Source organism: Nanorana parkeri, unplaced genomic scaffold, assembly GCF_000935625.1.
Source record: "Nanorana parkeri isolate BGI_ZX_2015 unplaced genomic scaffold, ASM93562v1 scaffold90, whole genome shotgun sequence".
NCBI classification, from domain to species: domain Eukaryota; kingdom Metazoa; phylum Chordata; class Amphibia; order Anura; family Dicroglossidae; genus Nanorana; species Nanorana parkeri.
The window spans coordinates 1,409,672-1,430,508 of NW_017306358.1; the positions used below are offsets into that span (position 1 = coordinate 1,409,672).

The 20,837-nt window shown below is 38.3% G+C and overlaps 1 protein-coding gene across 1 annotated transcript in view; it reads right to left on the reverse strand.

Moving 5' to 3' along the window:
- KIF21A (kinesin family member 21A) overlaps positions 1-20,837 on the reverse strand; it is a 145,024-nt gene that overhangs the window by 27,462 nt on the left and 96,725 nt on the right. The window contains exons 19-27 of the mRNA XM_018552516.1: positions 17,992-18,060; positions 17,707-17,900; positions 14,999-15,146; positions 13,413-13,607; positions 9,619-9,720; positions 8,024-8,189; positions 4,300-4,320; positions 3,037-3,097; positions 1,743-1,797 (exon numbers count right to left, since the gene is read on the reverse strand). Coding sequence (XP_018408018.1) covers positions 1,743-1,797; positions 3,037-3,097; positions 4,300-4,320; positions 8,024-8,189; positions 9,619-9,720; positions 13,413-13,607; positions 14,999-15,146; positions 17,707-17,900; positions 17,992-18,060 — 1,011 coding nt within the window. The remainder of the gene's footprint in view (positions 1-1,742; positions 1,798-3,036; positions 3,098-4,299; positions 4,321-8,023; positions 8,190-9,618; positions 9,721-13,412; positions 13,608-14,998; positions 15,147-17,706; positions 17,901-17,991; positions 18,061-20,837) is intronic.

The window sequence follows — 20,837 nt, forward strand, 5'->3', positions numbered from 1 at the left end:
TAAAACTAAAGTAGAAAAGGCACCACATATACCTAAATGTTTTGGTCAAATTTTCTGCGGAGTACCCAAAGAGGTCTGAAAACAACGGCATTCAGATATACAAGCAGCTTCAACAGCTGCCATCTCCTTCCACCTCTTGAGCCTTTCTGTTAATTAGTAAGGCTTAGATGCACAGGGCTGGCAAACTTGGGACTTGCATGCTTTCATGGCTTCTCTACATGGTGGTTTTATTAAAGAGGAACTTTACCCCTATCTTTGAAATGACAACAAACACACCTTTAGAAATGTTTAGTAATGACAATCTACAAACACACACTTCTAAATAATTGTAGACTTTTTATTCTTTGCATACCTTATTTTTCTTTTTCTTCCCATTCTTCGCACAGTGGCCATGTTTACTAAGGGCAGATTAATATATATCCCTTTACTTCCTGGAACTCTGACACATGTGACTAGGATATGTGACCATGCACAGCATCTCAGGATAGAAAAATGCCTTTCCCTGAGATGTCATGAGATTACAGAAATGAGCTGTGATGTAATCTTCCTAGGATGCAACGCTCGGGCACAGGCTGCATCAATAATGCCCAAGACTACCAGGAAGTAGAAAAACAGAAATTGTAAGTGAAAGAAAAATATGTTGAATGAATGTAAGATGATTTCATATCAGCATGCAGAGCTGAGTGCTGATGTGATTTTTAGCGAAAGGGGGTAAAGGTCCACTTTAAAGTTCTAATGCAGCAAGGAGATCATAAAACACTCAAGTATTAAAATATATAGTTAAGTTACATATAACTTAGAAGTACTCTGTAAAGCTACAGCAAGCCCTGTATAATGATCATTCTAAAATTACACCACATTCATAACTTCCAAAGATTTCTTAAACTTCATGTTACTGTGTACCGTATTTGCCGGCGTATAAGACGACCCCCTACTTTTTGTGTTAAAATATAGGTTTTGGGCTATACTCGTCGTATAAGACGAGTATAGCCCAAAATAATGTTTAAATGCACCCACTAACATCCATGGCGGTATTCCAGAGTGTGGCTCTGGGTTAATTTTCAGTACCATAAGCGGTAACCCCGAGCCACAATCGGGATTACAGTCTCTTACCTTGTCCACGATCCCCGCTGTGTCCTCCGTCTTCCGCTGAGTCAATCACGGCAGGTTTTGTATTAATGAATACAGGTTTGTATTTATTAATACAAAGCCTGCCGTGATTGGCTCAGCGCGGCATACTGTATGTAGCCAACGCTACATACAGTATACCATATCCTGTACCCGGCGTATAAAACGACCCCCGATTTTTGGGGGATGTTTTAAGGTTTCAAAACCCATATTATACGCCGGCAAATAAGGTACTTATTTTTTTTTTTTTTTTAAATAGACATCAGAAGTGGCTGTATGATGCAGATATGATCCAACTGTCTTGAGGGCAGCATATCGCCCAAATCCAGTGATGTAGAATGCTTCATAAACTTGTAAAGACAGTTCTGCTGACTTACCAATTGGTGTCCATGGAGGTGATTTACCAAATGAGTTAAAAAGGTTTGCTTTTCAAAATATAGTTTCACATTGCAAAGTGAATGCTTATTTAGTGAATAGGGTATCCCTTTGCTAACTTTAGTCATCCAATCATGTGCAAAGAAAATATATTTTTACTTTGTTACTCTAAACATATGTGTATTATTTTTTAAAATGTTGGTGCAGACTAGAAGGTTTTGTAAGTCCTTTTTGCTTACCTTGCTCTTAGTTTTCCCTTCACCGCACAGCTTCATTAAGTCTGAAGACAATGAGCTAAGCAAACAAAACAATCAGTGTTTTTTTTTACATGTATTGTAAAAGATGTATTTGAGACATAATTTTTTTTTTAAGTTGTAATTACGATATAAAATGCATTCAAAATGTTGTGTATCTTACATATATGCATTTGCAAACAACAAATTAAGCACAGAGCATTCTCTTAAATGTTTTTTATAGACATAAAATGAAGTAACAATTTTCCCTATGCCTTTTTACCTGCACTTAAAATGGAAGCCTTTTAAGCACATTGTAAAAAGGAAAAGTGTTATTACTAGAGACTCTTATGTAGCCAGCTGTCGAGCAAATAGACTGCTCTTTGCAGTTGCTCTCTCTCATCTCCAGCTGATCCTAGCAACCAAAGCCTATTTTATAGACATCATATCTGCACAGTTGAAACCTTTGCTTTTTTACCAAAAGCAAGCAAAATCAAGTGCCATATTATGAAAAATAAACTTCCAAAGAAGAACAGGTAAAAAGGGAATCTCCACTGTTCAAGAAATGTAAATGCTAAAAGCTAAAGATAAACATGCACAAATCTAAAAAGCCAGTTTACAGTTTTATTGGATCAGCCCTAGTCTTCATGCACAATTCATGCCAAACAGACCACAACTATTTAAAACACATCATGGTGGTCAGGTCACATTCAAAGACATTTTGTCATAAAATTAGAATCAAGTGCCATTTATATTTCAAAGATGCCATACAGAATCTCTCTATACAAAGTACTGTTTATAATCTAACTTTTTTACTTACAGGTAGCTTTTCCAACTAGTATGACGACAACTTTTACAGAGGAAGGGGGCCCTGGTCTAATGAGCAGACCTTACATTTTACTGAAAGGTCCGCTTTAAATTCCCTTGCTACTACTTGGCTGTTGTTGACAGTTATCTCATTGATTCCAGTGTGCAGAAAATGAGGCAACTGCCAACAAGCAGTAAAAACTCTCAGCAGCAGCAGAAGGAATTAAACTTGTATGTAGCCGTACACTTAAACTGACTCTAAACTCAGTGTTTAAATCTTCAAAATGAATTCAAGTATCCTAACTATTAACAAAAAATGTCGTTTATTTGTGTATCACTCGGCTGTAGATCCTCAAATCATCTCTGAATTGGTGCTGACACTGTCCTCCCTTCTGAAGGGTGGCTACGTTTGTTCCCCATGGTCCCTGTGTGTGTGACAGCAGTGCATCTTGAACATATTTAAACTATATGTAATATTTCTCAAATAACATACCTGCCTTCTGTTCCAGGACTTTGTAATGATCCTTCCTCATCACTGCTATATTCCTGATTTTCTGAAATGGAGAATAAATCATTCATTGACAATTCAATGGACACTTCATGACAAATCATGAAAACACTAGAACACGCACAGAATACTAAAGACAATGACTACTTTAGCTAGAGATTCTTAAGTTGTGATAGGTTTTTTTTTTTTTCCTTTACATACTGCTACACTTCCTACAACAAAAACAATAATGAAACACTAAAAAAACAAGAACTAAAAAAAAAAAAACTAATGAAACAAATAATGGCTGTAAACAGAGACAAATATGCTATCCTAAAATATAGAAATATCAAGACTTCTGTAAAACTAAATTGGAAATAACAAATGTTTAAAATGATTTAATAAAAATATCGCAATGCCAATAAGTGTATGCTGTCAAAGTGACAAGGATAATCTGTTCAACAAAGCTTTTAGTATTGATGTGAAGAGTTGTTGTGAAAGTTAACAATTATTTTCTGATCTTTGGGTGGATACTGTCACAATTTAAAATTGTGGCGAAATACATTTACGGAGGAAACAAACATTTTCAATCATAGCATCTGTAAATTTGGAAAAGATAACTTGTATAACAGTTCATAAAAAGTCTTGCATAAATCTGGGATCTTAGTGATCACCTCCAGTTATTCAGTTTACACATCTAAAAAAAATCAGTTCATTTGCATTAATTTCCTTTTATGAAGCTTGGCCAATACTTAAAATGAGAAAAATCTAATCACGGTCTTTTTTTTTTTTTTAATATGCTTACCTTAAAAGAAAAGGTTTTGTCTCTCTCTCATCCAAAAATGAAAACCACTTGGTTGCATACTTAGTGCATTGCTCAAAGTAAAAATTGCTATAAAACGTGAGCATTAAAACTGTTAAGATGCATGATGCTGCTTCTAAGTAAGCTGAAGGGATTAATAAAGGAAATGGTTGACCTGACAAGTTTTAATGTTATGGTGCTGGAGCATTCTAAGGCTGAAAAGTTAATGGTGTGTCAAGTCTTACAGATGTGCAGAGGCAATATTATCAGCATTCAGCTGTTAATATCTTGTTTAATTTAAGAGCGGGGATGAGGTTGGAGATGTGTTCATATGAGGATGTTCTCAAAGGAGGACATGCAAAGTGAGCACATTATCAGAAGGTCTGTGTTGTCTTCTGGTTAGTGCTAATGGATAATTAGTCAGTCATGCATTTGCACAACAAAGAAAGGGCTGAAAGCATACTTACCCATCTGAATGCTATCTAGGTCTGTGTAAGTTAAAGCAAGGAAACAAAAACCAACACCACAATCAAAACAGAGCCAACTGCCAAGGGAAACAATCTCCATTGCGTTCAAGAAATTTTACTGGAAATCACATGAAAGGAGTACATCAGTTTGGGAATAGTAATATAAGCTATATCAAATTAAACCACAACTCGGGTTCATTTACACATACAGTACAATTTATTTGTGGCAAAAAATGTTGTAACTGGTAAAGATGTGAAGCACCACAAGGAGTTGAAAGTTTCTTCCCTGCACTCCCCCTCTATGTAGATCTGTTTGGCATTGCTGTGAGCATTTGGCAGAGTTCCGATGTTTTCCAACAGTCTGATATAATTTAAATATGCATTATATAACGAGCTACTCCGCAACACAGTATAACTGTATAATAGTATAAACAGCTCAGAATAGTGTTGAACTGTGGGAGTCTAGCTAAAAAGGAAAATATCTTACTACAGGAAAAAAAAATTACTAAATTATGGAAAGACATTTGCACATTTGTTAAATGTGCATGTCTTGAGATTTCCGGCATATACCATATTGATTATATCTGAGTAATGGAGGCAGAGAAATCAGTGTTAGTTTATGCAACTACTGACCCCTTTACATCTCTGAAACTCCCATCCCTTGGCAACTGATGCAACCTCCTTGTGCCTCACCCACCACATCTCTGCAGAGAGCTTTAGGAAGAGTGTAACTGATGGCACATGTGCAGGTTTTTATCATGCATGTTATTGCCAGTCTAGCCCTTGCTTGTGTATGCCATGCTCAGAGACAGATCAGTGCCTAAACTGCAGATAACACAGTCATGTATGATAAACACATTTTTGAAAAACAGTACTATAAACACTGAGATCCTTTTAAGAAGGGTTGCTTTAGGAAAAAACGTACAAATACACAATTAGTGCAAAGGAAAATCATAATGTACTTTGGACTATGACTTTAATTTATATCCTATAAGGGCTATTTTAGAAGAGATGCTCCTTTCATGTGATCTCTAAAGGACAAGTGCACCATTGTGATAAAAAATACAATGTTATGCCATACAATTATGATTTTATGCAGCATATGACTTCAGTCCAGTGTAAGAAAGCATGTGTACATGAGGAATAACAGAAGAAAAACTGCAAAAATAAGGCATCCCAAGGAACACTTTAGCTGAGAACATCCCATTTGACGTTTGCCAGCCATAGCCATGCACATCTAAAGAGACCCTGGGATACATTATAATTGTCACTCTTGACACATAGAGCCCAGGGCTCCTAAAGAGAGCACACAGGTTTTAGGTAAACAAAAGTAAATTTGAACTGGCTAGACCATTAAAAACTGCTCTAAAATAAATATATATTGTTAAAGTGCACATATCCTTTAAAGTAGAGAAAGTGCACATATCCTTTAAAGTAGAGAATAGATGCTGTAATGGAATAACATATACTAAAACCTAATAAATAACAAAAGTGAGATTGAGCTACCTGTATATGTGTGGACAACAACTTTTTCCTAATTCCTTACATGAGAATTTGCACCACTTTCATCTCAACAAAATAATACAAAAACAAAATTCCAAGGGACAAGACCTTCAAGGCATTTTTTTCTCACCCACAAAATTATATCTCACAAATAAAATCTATTTTGAAATCAGGGACTGTTTATGATCATCAAGCCAATTGATTTGACATTGTGAAAACAGGACTTCATTAAATTCTTCTCTAATACAGATCACAGATCTAACACAGCCTACACATATAAACAAATCCGCCATAACATTATGACCACTGACAGGTGAAGTGACTAGCATTGGTTATTTTCTTACAATGGCATATGGAAGTCGGTTGAATATATTAGGCAGCAAGTGAACATTTGGTCCCTGAAGTTGATGTGTTGGAAGGAGAAAAAAGAGCCAAGTGTAAGGAATTGAGCAACTTTAATAAAGGTCCAAATTGTGATGGCTAGACGAATGGGTTAGAGTAAGTCCAAAACTGCAGCTCTTGTGGGAAGTTCCCAGTCGGAAGTGGTCAGGACCTTATAAAAGTGGTCCATTGAAGGTAAACTGGGGAACTAGAGACGGGGTCATGGGCGGCCATGGCTCATTAATGCATGTGGGAAGCGAAGGCTGTCCCATGTAGTACAATTAAAAAGAAGACCTACTGTAGTTCAAATTGCTGAAAAGGTTAACGCTTCATAGCCACAGACCAGTCAGGGTGCCCATACTGACCAATGTCCACTGCCAAAAGTGCCTGCACTGGACACATATGAGATTCAGAACTGGACCACAGAGCATTGGAAGTAGGTGACCTGGTTTTCTTTTACATCATATGGATGGCTGGGTGTGTGGGTATCTTTTACTTGGGTAAGAGATGGCACAAGGATGCACTGTGGGAAACAGGCAAGCTGGCAGTGTGATGCTTTGGGCAATCTGCTGGGAAACCTTGGGTCCTGCCATTCATGTGGATGTTACTTTGACAGGTACCACTTGCCTAAACTATGTTGCTGACCAAGTACAACTCTTCATACAAAGAATAGCACCTGATGGCAATAGCCTCTTCAGGCAGGAAAATGCACCCAGCTAATGTGCAAAATTGGTTCAAGAATGGTTTATAGGAACATGAATCACAAGTTTGAGGTCTAGACCTTACTCCAATCAAGTATCTGTGGGATGTGCTGGAAAAATAGGATTTTGTACTCACAGTAAAATCCTTTTCTCTCCGTTCATTGAAGGACACAGGCAACAGATCGTAGATCCTGAATGGTAGGGTAATATCGCCACCTGCAGGAGAAGGACGCTAGGCACAAAACTAAAGACCAATTACAGCCTAGGGGCGGCCCCTGCCGGTGGCCAAACCCCCCACCTGCTGACAAGTCTCCAGTTTAGTAACACTGACGGTAGGCAAAAAACTGGAGACTTGTCAGCAGGTGGGGGGTTTGGCCACCGGCAGGGGCCGCCCCTAGGCTGTAATTGGTCTTTAGTTTTGTGCCTAGCGTCCTTCTCCTGCAGGTGGCGATATTACCCTACCATTCAGGATCTACGATCTGTTGCCTGTGTCCTTCAATGAACGGGAGAGAAAACAAGCCTGATCCATGGAGGCCCCAGCTCGCAACTTACAGGACTTAAAGGATCTGCTACTGATGGCTTGGTGCAGATAACACAGCATACCTTCAGAGGTCTAGTGAAGTCCATCTCCGACAGGTCAGGGCTGATTGGCAGCAAAAGGGGGACCTAATCAATATTAGGTGGGTGGTCATAAATCTTATGGCTGTTCATTTTATGTTCAATCTACAGATAAATATCTGTACTTGTATAACAAAATTGATAGAGCAGCTCTCTGTAACAAATTGAATTCCAGAAGACCAATATTGTCTGAACAACTATTCTGCAAATATGAATGTCTGAAAAGCAACAATTACACACCTTCTATAAATGTATATACGTAATTCTACATTCGAGGGAACTGAAGTAATATTCAAAAAATAATAACAAAAAGCAAAAAGTAGTAGTTTTCAATATACATAATTGATGAACAAAGCAAAGTAAAGGCTTTTAATCCATTTAGCTTTCCTCTATAGCATTTAGCTTAATCTACAGCATTTATTCAGGAAATAAGCTGATGATATACAGAATATTTCATTTTCAACCAGGCATGCACAAATGCAAACGTGCAGTAAAAGCAAATGGTAAATTCAAGAAACAACCTTGTAGTGCATGGCCCAAAAGAGCATCAAGTTCTGGGTTCAGTTCTGCTTTTTCCTTTAACATGTGGAACAGAAGCTGGTTTTGAGTAGAACTGGTGATTTCAGTTTGTTTCAAACGCCCTTCAAGAACTTTAACTTGTGCTTCTTTCTGGGCTGCTTGGAGACCCTGAATGCAAAACCGTGAGAATAAGCATTAAAACAAAATCTGGTTCTGTTGGAGTATATACAGTGATTACTTTAGGTTGTTGCTTTAGGAGTCTTACAAAAAAACAAATCAAATGGACATAAGCATAGAATAATAAATGTATTAATTGTCACACTAGGATACCTTTCACTGCTTTTTGCTGAAAAATTCTTGCTTGCTACAGTTTACAAGTGGCTTCCAAATGAGGAAAACTTGTAAGAAAACACGTGCAATATACCCTATAAATATGTTCTATATGCATGTTAAATAAATGGAGCAGAGGACATCCCTGAACCCTGGTAAGCGAATGCTGGGAAAGAACCAAACAATTTGTCAAAAACGCCCCGTAGGCCACTGTAAAGTGTGAGGAACAGTGTATATAAAAAAACATGCATCAAAGTGCAGAAGTGTAAACAGGCTTCAGGCGCTACTCAATTGTAATATGTACCTAAAGCAAACCGTCACAAAAAACAATTTTGTTAAAACCCCCTTTACCTTTTCTGGTGCCCCCACCAACCAACTCTAATCTAACTACTCTCTCCTGCAGTGATGTCAGAGGGAGAAACCAGTGAGAATTGCTAGGGACACAGGAGATAGCCTAGAATTGTTGGTTTTACAGCAGACTTCAGGGGGCTAGTTCTAGTGATCAGAGTTAGGCACCACGTGCACCAATAAAGGTGCCTTCTTTAACAGGTAATAGGGGTTTTATTAAAAAAAAAAAAATTCGCTACAGGGTTACATTAAGTGTCAAAATATAGAATACACATTAAAAAGAGCCTTAATACATTTTATAACTGTCCAAAACCAGTGATCAAAACACTCTGGTAAAATTCTACAGAAGTAAAATATGGCATTGTTCATAAGGTATTCGTACTTGAATCAACATCTAGAATGAAGCTGCAGATAGTATAAATTCAGAGGAATTGATGGAATCTAGGGGGTTCTCTCAATATGAGCCAGCAAAGCTATTCTCATGAAAAGCATGTAGAAAAAGTGCATCATCCTCAAACACCAGCTGAACAAATTCGCCTTTTGTGAAAATATGTAGTAATGTCATTTCTACAGAATTACAGTATGCAGTAGGATCCTATGAGTGTTAGAGGTGAAAAATAATTTATAAATGACATTAAATTGCTCAAATAACTGGCTAGCCATTATGTGTCATATTCATTTTTTAATGAAAAATGTTAATACTGAATGTTCTCAGACAATTAAATTAATTATACACAGTCAACGATGTTGAAGAAGAGTTACAATGTATAAAAAAATAAGGGAACTAACAGGACTTAGAAAAATCTGTGTCCTAGTCGTCAGCTGCAATCCAATATTTAATGATTTAACAAAAAGTAAAAAATCCTGAAAAAGATGGGAACGTTCTAAACAACTTAAAAAAAACTTTAAAAAAACTTACCTTACTAACAGCCATAGAAAGAAAGTGATCAAGCAAATATCGTGCCTCAGTTAAAGTGCAAGAACTAATGATGGCAGTGACATCAAGTGTTTCTCCTTCTTCCTAGAAAGCAAATCATATTTATAAATTTAACAACAATTTGTGAGATTAGGAAGTCATTTAGAAGGTGTTATAAGAATAAAAATGTACAAGAACCCAGTGCACATCTAAAGATGACAAGTTTAACGTGAACCTAGTATGCCACGTTGTAAAAGTGACTTCCCAATGGTCTTGTAGTGTCCCAGTGTTTAAACAGAAAACAGACAAATGCAATGTGCTGCCACTCTAGGCTAATGGTGGATGCTTCCTTAAGGTTTATGTTGCATCAGAAGTTGTACAAGACACCAAGCATTTTCCTGGGGGGTTGTGTGCTATACTACATATAGAAATTTCCAGAAATCCAACAAGGAAAGCACTATATCATAACCTTTGTAATAGACAATGCAATTAGACATTAATACAATGGCCCAAAACACACAGCCAACATACAAAATTTGTGTAAAATCAAGAATGTAAATCTCTAAGAATGGATCAGACAAAGCATAGAACTCAATACAACTGGACATCTGTGGCAAGACTTGAAACTAAATGTTTACCATAATCGCCCTTACCTAACTTAACTGAGCAAATCTGCAAAAATGATCTAAACTGAATGGCCCAGAGCTGGTAAACATTTACCCAAAAGACTTGCAGTCGAGCATTAACTCCAGAGGTTGAAAATTTGTTACCAACAAATGCTTTTTTTTTTCTTCTTTATTATCCACTCTTTGCGTTAGAATAATAAAAACAGGATTTTTGTACTTTACTTTTTTGTAATCCTTTTCTTATGAGTTTACTGTTGGACACAGGATTCAGAGATAATTGGGTTATACTGCCACCTACAGGAGGATTTGAACAAAAAACAGTTATCCAGCCTGGTATAACCCCTCCCACTCCAAGCATGCCTCGGTTTTGTAAAAAAAAAGAGTGCCAAGATTAAGACCAGAAATAGAGGGGGTGGGACCCGTGCTCCTCAATGAGCTTCCAAGAAAATAGTTTTTCTTAAGATCAAGATGGGGAGGATGCCACCTTTTGGCTTAAAAACTGTGAATGGGTTGGAATAGAATCCCCAAAACCTTTGCGATAAAGATACTGGGGTCAGTGGGGTGATTACCCCTTGCTTTACAAGGCCCGAACAGTGACACCAGGAGACTGGAGGACATAAAGCGAGAAGGGGAGAGAGAATGAAACTCTTGTTTGTAGCCCCTTGAAACCAACTCCCCTATCCAAGCATCAGAGATTATATGTAGCCAGATGTCCACAAAGGCAAAGACCATTTCATGATGGGGGCACCCCTTCATGCGGGAGGACTTGTGCGCAGGTTTGGGGGGGCATTTTTTTCAGCCTGAAGCCTAGCCTTATTTTGCCGGGGTAGATGAGTATGAGTATTCATTCCACTAAAGACATTATTTATGAAGATGTGCAAGGCACCCCCGAAGAGATGTCCCACAAAGGGAATATGCAGTAAACATTTTTAACATCTCAGTTCCGCATCCAAACATTTTAGCCTATTTAAGATTGCTTTACAGATAGGAGACCCATACAGAAAATAAGACAGGAGAGATCCAGTAACCTTTCCACACAGTATTGAGGAGCTGTTGGCATGAACTCTAATCTCTCCAAAACTACAGGATTAGTGTGGAGTAAAGCTGAATCCCTTGCCATGAGATTTGTCCACCCCCCCCCCCACTGCAAGGGTTAAGATTTTATTTGCCTGGATTTCATCTTTAAGATGGGACACCGCCACCGATGGGACACTTTTTGATGAAGGCTTCAATAAGTGTTGAGGTATGCTTATGTGCTCGGTGGTCAGTCAGTAAAGAAAATTGCAATTTGGTTCATAAAACTCTACATACCTGCTTCAAAATTCACCTCGGTTAAAGCTGAGGATGGGGCAACACCTGCTGGAGCCAAGGAGGACTCCAAAGAAAGTAAGGAGCAGGGGACAATGATCCAGACTATATTTGTCAGGCCCTTGAGAGGAAACACTGCAGCCCTCCTTTAACTGTTAGAGGATAGAGAGCCAGAGGCATCTGATATGGCAATAGTCCAGGATTGCTTCTCTTGTGTTTGGGATCTGACATGTTGCATCATAAACAGGGAAAACCTTGAATTCTTATAGACTGACTGCTGAAAAATGGAATGGTTGAAAAAGCCGGAGGTGACCAGCTCACTATAGGCCGCAGCAACGACTAACCAAGGTGGAAGATTATGTCTCTTGAGAATTGGAGCAGTGGCAGAAAGCTGCTCCTTACGTTGAATCAAGGGGAAAAAGCACAATGTAAGCGCAACTAGTGAGGAAGCACTGAAAACCTGAGCGTTTTATACCTTTCCATTGAGGGGGATAATACTGATGCCCAACAGGCATAATAAACAAATCATTTCCCAATAATGGGCCCATGCAGCCTATTCAAAGAATTTTCATAGACACCAGAGGCTGTGTAATGGCTCAGGACCTGAAAAATACTCTGTACTGACTTGCACAATACACATAGATCTGGAAAGCTCCACAGGTAGAGCTCAGTTCTCGAAAATCACATTGCAGGCATGCCTCCCAATCATCCAGTCCAGCAGGGTTTACCTAGAGCCTCCAAAGCTAATGCTGAGGAGATGCTGATTTGGATACCTGCATGAAGAGACATGCAACAGCAGCTTGTAGATTAGGTCTTAATTGAGGAGAAAAATTAACTTGGAAATATGGCTAGTAAAAAACAGTCAAACTTTTCTCACAAGTGTCTTCCAAGGACACTAGCAAAAAAAATGTATGCGAAACACACAGAGGTATGCAAGGAGTGGGCGAGGTTACACCAAGCTGTATCATTGTTTTTTGTTTGCCGGTGTCCAAATGCTCCTGTAAGCAGCAGCATAACCCTATTGTTCAAAAATCCTGTCCCTCATTAAACATGAAAAAACCTTGTAAGGATTAGCAGTAAATAAGGATTCAAGTCCAATGGCCAGAGTGTTCTATAGGGCATCCTGCTGCCCACTTTAATTTGCCGTTGAGACAAGAATTTCCAACAAGAGTTTGGTCTGGTTAGGATGCTTGTTTGCATGGCCCATACTGCCCAGCAAATGTGGTCTGCCATCCTCTGACTGGGTTTAAAACATGCAAAACACTCTGAGGTAAGCAGAACTCAAAAGCACTGCGCCAGTTCTGAGCATGCAATGAAGCGAGGAGTTGGATTTGTTTGAATATAAGTTTTTCCCAATTTTGGATAGAGTGGGGAAAGATTAGCACTTGTGTTTTTACTGCTAAAAATGTGTATTACAGCAATGTTATCTCTAGCTTTGAAGCTATTTTGTAAATCCTTTCCCTTTCCCATAATACTGCTCAATTGCTAGAATGTGAGGGATAACATGCTTAGTGAGGTGTTGGGAAAATCTAAGATTGAGAAAAGAAACCACATTATGCTTCTTAAGCTAACCACCCTCCAATATGAAAGAGTAACATGCTAGGAGGGGGCTACGTTATCATGAGTGACAGCATACTGTTGATTATAAAGCCGCACAATAGAGGGATGGATAACTCTACAGGTAGAACAGAAAACCCTATTCAAGTACAAGTATATTATTAATATACTGTATATAAAGCATTGTTTTCTTAATAAGTACACCAAGATTACTATTCAATATAGTTACTTCAGCTATAAGATATTCATAAGAGGGTTCCTACTACGGTAGTAAGTAGACATCTACACAGCTGTCAAAACACTTACCTTGGCCTCTTCCATCTGCATAATACTGGCCTGACATTCAGATATACTATCGTTAATGTAGTCAATATTTGCACTAAGAGATTCGATTTCTTCATTTAGGTGGTTAATGTTTTTGTCAGGATCTCCATTGTCCTTCATAATTCGGTCCCTTTTCCTTGTAACCTTTTCTTTTCTTTTTGTAAGATCTTCACGTTGCTGTTATGGGAAAAACAAATACTGCTCAAAGTGCCCTTAACACTTTTCTTATTAGACAAACATTTTTACCACCTACCTCTACTTCTCGCACTCTAACAATTAATCCCAGCATAAAAAATGTATTTGGGGGATTTCTTCATGCAGCTGCCAGCTCTTTCTTGGTATAATTCATTAGAAAATGCAGCATTTGCAGTTTATACCATTCATCTGTGATGGGTAGCTGTGCACTTGATGACCTGTCTTCCTCAACCCCCCCCCCCCCCTGAAGCTGTAGTCACCTGGACTTCACTAAGAGATTTCTCCTCATAGAAGAGAGGCACATTTTAAAAAATTAGGGGCTGTCAGGGGAATTCAGAGATGGAGATGGGCAATAAGACCTTTACTGGTTAATTGATTAAATAAGCAACAGGCAGCATGTACATTTATCACTTTACTATTAATGGATACACTGTTATTTTTGATACATGTGTTACATGGCCAGATGTCCAATTCTATAGAAATATGCCAACCTGAGAGATATGTACAGCTTATACCTGATCAGTGAAGTAAAGCTAACTAGCTAAATAATTATGGTGGAGGAAGGGACACAGGTAGTTTAAGGAAGTGATCTAATTAGATACCTTGAGAGAACAAAAAAAACAGGTCTGAATTTTTGACAAGATCAACAGGTATTTTTTTTGTCTAAACAGATATAACAAAACACTTTCAAATAGTTTATTTAAAAGACCAAAAGAGAGCAAGTGAGAAAAGTTCAAGGTTAGATTTTACATACACTTTAATTTATATGAGGACACTTTCAGAGGGGAAAAAAATCCTTACCTCCTATAACTTAAAAGGTAATTTCCATTTTAAAGGGAAACGGAATCACTGTCTTAATTCCAACACTGAAGATCTTCTACCCAACACACCATAGCTAAAAAAAGATGGCAATGGAATAAAGGCTCTCCATGTTGATGTAACAGCATGCCTCGCTGTCCTGTTGAACCCCCTAACAACATTCTGGTCACTAACCAAGAACACATATGGTGATAAGAATGTCTGACTTTTTTGATATGCATGGTTGTGCCAGGTCAGGGACCATAAGTACTGAAGCCAGTGGGTTAGCTTAACAGCATTTTAGAAGGAGGTAGCAAAAGAAGCCTCCAGATTTCTCTTAGGAAGATTTTGGGTTTCTAGTCTGTTGAATCAAAAGACATCTTTCAGATCATGGACAGCTGTGCATGAATTAGAAAGGAGTAAAGGGGCCCCCCAGTGTTGCTGCCTGGAGATGAAGGAATTAAAATGTCCCTTTATTTGAAAAGCAGCTACGAGAAAATGAAAACCCTATTTTACACTCTATATATTTCATTCTCATTATTTTGTGCCAGCAATTCTAAATGGAAATATTTTACCTTTAGTAGTCGGTTCATGTCAGTTTCCATATTTGAGATGGTCATCCGCTGCATCACTATGTCTGTGATCCTTCGCTCCAGTGACTGCCACTTCTGTTTGGCTGCCTTTGAAGTGTAAATGCTTGATCCCTTCCTTTGATGTTTCCTTCTGAGAAAGAAAAAAAATATAGTGTGTGTAGGGTCATTTTGAAAATGTGTTGTCTTACAAATAGTTGAATGTTATAGAATTCTGCTAAAATACATTATATAAATAAAAATATTTGAAATATATATATTCTACTAAAAATCTCTCGAATGAAGTGCGTTAATTAAGTTCAACTTACTGTAATTATCTAGACTGCTGTGATATTGCTATCCATCCTTCCACACCTACTGTTCTCAGCTTGAGATTGTGAACATTTTGCAATAACTACTGTACCTTCATTAAAATTATAATTCTGCACTTAGCACAGTGTAATTAAAAATAAATAGCCTTTCTTCTTTCACTAACATGGTTAATGAGACTGTTTCTACAGTTGCACAGAACGTACCAAATTATGTTACAACTTAATACACTTCTAACTACGTTATAAAAGTTTTTCATTGTGGAAATAAAATTTCGAGTCATAAGAGGTAATGACTGTTAGGCTGACCATACACTACACAGTCTGATCCAATTAAATAATCCAATTAATTATTAGGGATGCACCGATACCATTTTTTCCAGACCAATTACCAATCATTTTTTTGTTTTAGCGCCATGTAAAATTTTTCTAAAGCAATACAGACTAATGATTTGGTGAAGTGCCAGGGCCTGGTCCCAGCTACAAACACTGAGCCTCTGGTAGTTCTGCCACCGACTCCAAATCTCAACAATACAGCAATGCAGAATACCACCAGCTATAGATGACTACAAATCCCAGCAAAACATTATACAGCAATGCAGAATACCACCAGCTATAGAGGAATATAAATCGCAGCAAAACATAATGCAGAATACCACCAGCTATAGAAGACTACAAATCCCAGCGATGTATTATACATCAATGCAGAATATTATGAAGCTACATACTCTGTGCAGCCCCAGGGTGCTGGCCTGATGTCTCCAGCAGAGGATGATATCAGGTGGCTGTGCGAGGTTAATGGTGGCTCACAGATGGCTGTGCGGGGTTAATGGTGGCTCACAGGTAGCTGTGCAGGGTTAATGGTGGCTCTCAAATGGATGTGCGGAGTTATTGATGGCTGTGCAGGGTTAAGTGGTGGCTGTGCGGTCTCACCTGGTTTCTCTGTTGGTCTCACAGGTGCAGGAGGAGATTTTGGCCACCGCTGCTGTAATCACAATCCGTTCCCAGGAAGACAGAGACCTTGCTGAGGACCTCGGCAGTTTTACTGTGAAGCCCGGGGCTTGTTTACAGCAACGGCTTCAGTTTAAAAGTTTAAAGTCCCGTTATCTGCACTTTGTATCGGGTCTTTTTTTTTTTTAGGAGTTCAAGTACTCCTGAAAATGCCCAGTATCGGCACCGATACTAGTATTGGTATCGGTGCATCCCAAGTATCAAATCAGGCAGGCCTTTGCACTACATAGTTGGTGCTCTAACTAAATGAGTGTTTGCATAGTCAGCCTTACTGTTTTTTTCAACGTTATCAGCACAAATATAGAAGTCTAAGCACTACGAGTGAAATGTGTTAAATTTGCAGTTAAGTCAAGTCAAGTCAGTCATGTAACTCCTTAAATATTTGTGCTGATATCTGCATAGTCTCTGAATCGGACAAGTCCACTGTTCCCCTCATAATAAGAAATGGGAGTAATGTTTGTCACAGTAAATACATGAAATACAGCAATTTCCAAATAAAAAGGAAACATGCCGACATTAAAAGCTCAAATCAAGGACAGCTTTGAACCCAGAAAGAACATTAATGCATATTACTTGGAAAACGTTGCAACAGGCTGAGGTTATGACCTGAAAGAAACATTTCAATTTAGGCAAAGTGGTGTAGATAGGCCAACGGTTTCTGCATTTGAAAGTCTGTTGTAAAGCAGCTTAAAAGAAAGTGTTCAAATCCATACTTGTAAATAAGGAAGCAAAATGCCACCATAATATTCTAATTGACAGTGAAATCCCCTTAAGGCTAGCTATTCACGTCCCACTGACTGAACAAGAGAAGTCAATTAAATCCACCATCCAAGCTAAACAGCATGGATAGAGGAATCTCCCCTGCCTGCTGTTGTATTCAGACAGCTGCTGCAAGCTGTTGAATGCCCGAACAGTGACCGCATGTGATGAAATACTAGTTCTCTTTTAATGAGGGGAAGCTCGGTCTACTCAGTTCTGCTCAGTCACCCAGATTTCCTGTCACTTGGAAACAGAGAGAAGCTTGCCTGCTACAGACACATTTAAAAGGTAAAACATATATTTTTAAAATTATTTTTAGATAGGCTGTGTCAATTGGAAAACATAACATATAGAGGGGTTGTCTCACATTTTACTGCAAAAATGGAAATACACCAAGTCTCATTAATTCTGAATGTGATGCTATAGCACAATGACTGCAATGTTTACCAGCACTGACAACTACTACCATGAGGTTTTAAAATCAAAGTAGTACAGAAATGTGAATTTGCCCTTTGCTTTTTGAAGCAGGAGTACTGTTTAAATGAACATTTCTTGATCAGAGATGTGTAAACAGGGAATTCCTATCAAAGTCAAAATAAAATGGGCATTTTTTACCTTGATCCATTTAAAGCATTAGAAGTTGCAGGCTGCACTCTAGCTATGGGAATTCGAGGTCTCTGCTGTCCTCCAGTTCTGTCGTGCTCGTCTACAACATGATCAGAAACTGGTTCTGGTAAGCTGATTTTACGGCTTGCCCTTCCAGCTACTTTATCAGACATTGGTTTTACTTGTCTCCGAAGCGCAGAAACCTGTGAATAAGGGGCGAGAAATTCAGTAAACACTGAGTGCAATGTATTGACACAAATATTGATTTATTCCTACAATTTTGTCCGCGTTTACCTCCTCAGTTTTTCGTCGCAAGACAATTTCTTGCTGTCTTTTCTGTGCTTCTAAAAGTCGTACCTGACCCTGCAATGCAAATAAACTATAGCAGTTAATGCAATGGCATGGTTAGTGCTTTCTTACCTAACAAACACCTACCATAAAAGAATTAGTGTCTGCCAGTGCTAGCATTCCACGAAAATTGCCAGTGGCCAGCAGAGTTCAGCTTCATTACTTTAAGTTAGATACCACAGCAAGCATGCTGTAAATACATTGTCCCAGGTCAGAGACTCCAAAAATGTTGAAGTCAAAACAGCCAGGGAATGAACGTACTCCAAAGGATAGATCAGCAGTGGCAACCTACATAATTCTCACTATTGCATATACATTTCTTAATTTTTATCTACAAGTAAAACAAAAAAGGCTGTTTATCTTGGTAAAAATGCACTCCGCTTCAAATTTTCTGCTGACAACTGACAACAGTACCTTTCAGAACAGAGTTTGCAAATAACTTTGTCAGCCCTGGTCAGTTATCTTTATCTCAACTACAGAATCCTGCCTCCTTCCATTGGCTCTAGTTTTTTTGTAGCTCAATGAAGTGATCAAGGTAGAGACATTAATAGTGTTTGAGATAAAATTTGCACAGTGAGTTGGACACGATATCTCTTACCAGATATTTTTATGGATTTATGGAACAGATATAACAAAACACTTTAACACATGAAAAGGGAGCACACAAGAGTCATTGTTAGGGTTTCCATAAATCATAAAGCTAAAGAAAAAACATGTTATAGCAAGCTCTCCTTAAAAAAAAAAAAATCTTAAAGTGTATGTCAAGCCAATTTTTTAAGTTTTCAGTAGGAGAGGTTTTAACCCCACTCTGGTTTTTAGTGCTACTTATTGCTATCTGGGACTTCATTAGAGAGATTTCCTCTTACTTTCTGTCCTGCTGACAATGGTTTCACCAGAAACGAAATGGGGAAAATCTCTAACAGCAACACACACAGAAATAAAAATGTTTTGCTTTTTAGTACAAAAGGAAGGCTTCAGTAGGGAAAGGCTAAAACCTGGCAGAGAAAAAGGTAAAATCTCTCTAAAGGAGTCCCAGACCACAGTAAAAACAGGAGTTCTAACCCGTCCATCCACTATCCAAAACTAAATAATGTTTTGTCTGGACTTACACTTTAGCAACTGCCTAAATTTAGAGGGGATAATATATTACGCAGTACAGGATATACTTGGAGATTTAAAATGCTAAAAGATTTATTAGACATAAGTCTTTGTATGCTAAAATGATATATAAAACAATGTAAAATGACTACACGGAACAAATATGCCAATTAAAAGGGGTTAAGCACACAAGAAACAAGACCTTTCAGCCACATTTTTGACTGCCCACCCAGTATCCTACTTTCACAAATCGTGGAAACTTTCAAGTTCACATAAAGAAGCAGACTACAAAATAAAAAAAAGAAAGAAAAAGAGAACGATCAGCACAAAGCAAGGCTAACAGTTAACCGTAACAAATCCAAAAAGACAGATAATAGCGGAAAGTGTATGCATTCCCTCTAAGAGAATAAAAACAAAAAATGTACAAATACAAAACCCATCTACTTCTATATGTTAAGGACTTCTTAATAGAATACTGAGATGGTAGAAGATCATGAATAATTTTGGGGTATTTAGTGGTAGTTGGAAGTTTTAATAATAAAAAAAAAACGGAAAATACTTTGTGATATTTTACTCTGTTTTAGTCTTGAAAAACATCTTACACATCATAACGGCATCTTTGTGAATTCTAATTTGATGGGAAGCAGTGATGTAATATGTAGTAATTAGACTTTAGTAATATGCAGTAATGTTTTTTTTTTTAAATGTTTGTAAACAGACTAGTCTTTATTGCGCATACGGAGGTTAATTGTAAAACAGAAGGACTTTTGTAATAAACATGGAGGATTCAGGACTGTTCCACATCCCTGGATGAAGCCAGAAGGCAAAACCTGGGTTGGGTGAAGACAGTCTTATTAATTGATATGCGTTTTTAATCTTTTAGGAGTGAAATAAATAGCTATTTACCCATTTGATATCTGCAGTGTGTTCTATTGTGATTTTGCTGCATTACAGCCAAAAACTGTTTTCTCCATGAAAAGTATTGCCAGAGGGAGATGCTGGTAAATCATGGGATTAAGGGTAGGAGGATACTGGAGGACTCAAATCGGTTAGAACTATGAAATGGGAAAGCATCTGTCTGGTTGACATTTTTTTAGCTCCTTAGGCCCTTACTGGGCATAAGCACCACAGGACCGGTAAGGGTGTCGATCACTTTACCCTCATTGGTAGAGAATCAGAATTCCAGCATAAGGGAAGGAACTATGTTAAGCTCATGAGTGCTCTTTTTCTTTTGTGTACTAAACACTATCAGCACATAAATATTGCAAACAGGGGAAGCAGTGAGGTGTAACATTTTTGGCTCAAATGGAATAAAGGCTTATTGAATGGAATGTGTTTCATGTGACTTACAGCTCTGCTTTTTTTTTCCAATATGAAAATGTACTCCAGGAAAAAAGAGGGAAAAAAAATACAAGGCTGACCTAGTTAAAAGAGTTCTTCTGTAAGTGGGACTTACATACCGTATATACCCGAGTATAAGCCAAGTTTTTCAGCCCATTTTTTGTGCTGAAAAGTGCCCCCCTCGGCTTATACTCGAGTCAGCGTCTCGAGCACTGAGCAAAGTGAGTACGCTGGTCAGGTTTCTTCTTACTTACCTCGCCGAGCGTCGCGTCACTGCTGCTCCGGTGGGCAGCACTCCGAGCGGGGTCATCTGGCAGTCTCCGGGTCCTGGCCGGAGACTGCCAGATGACCCC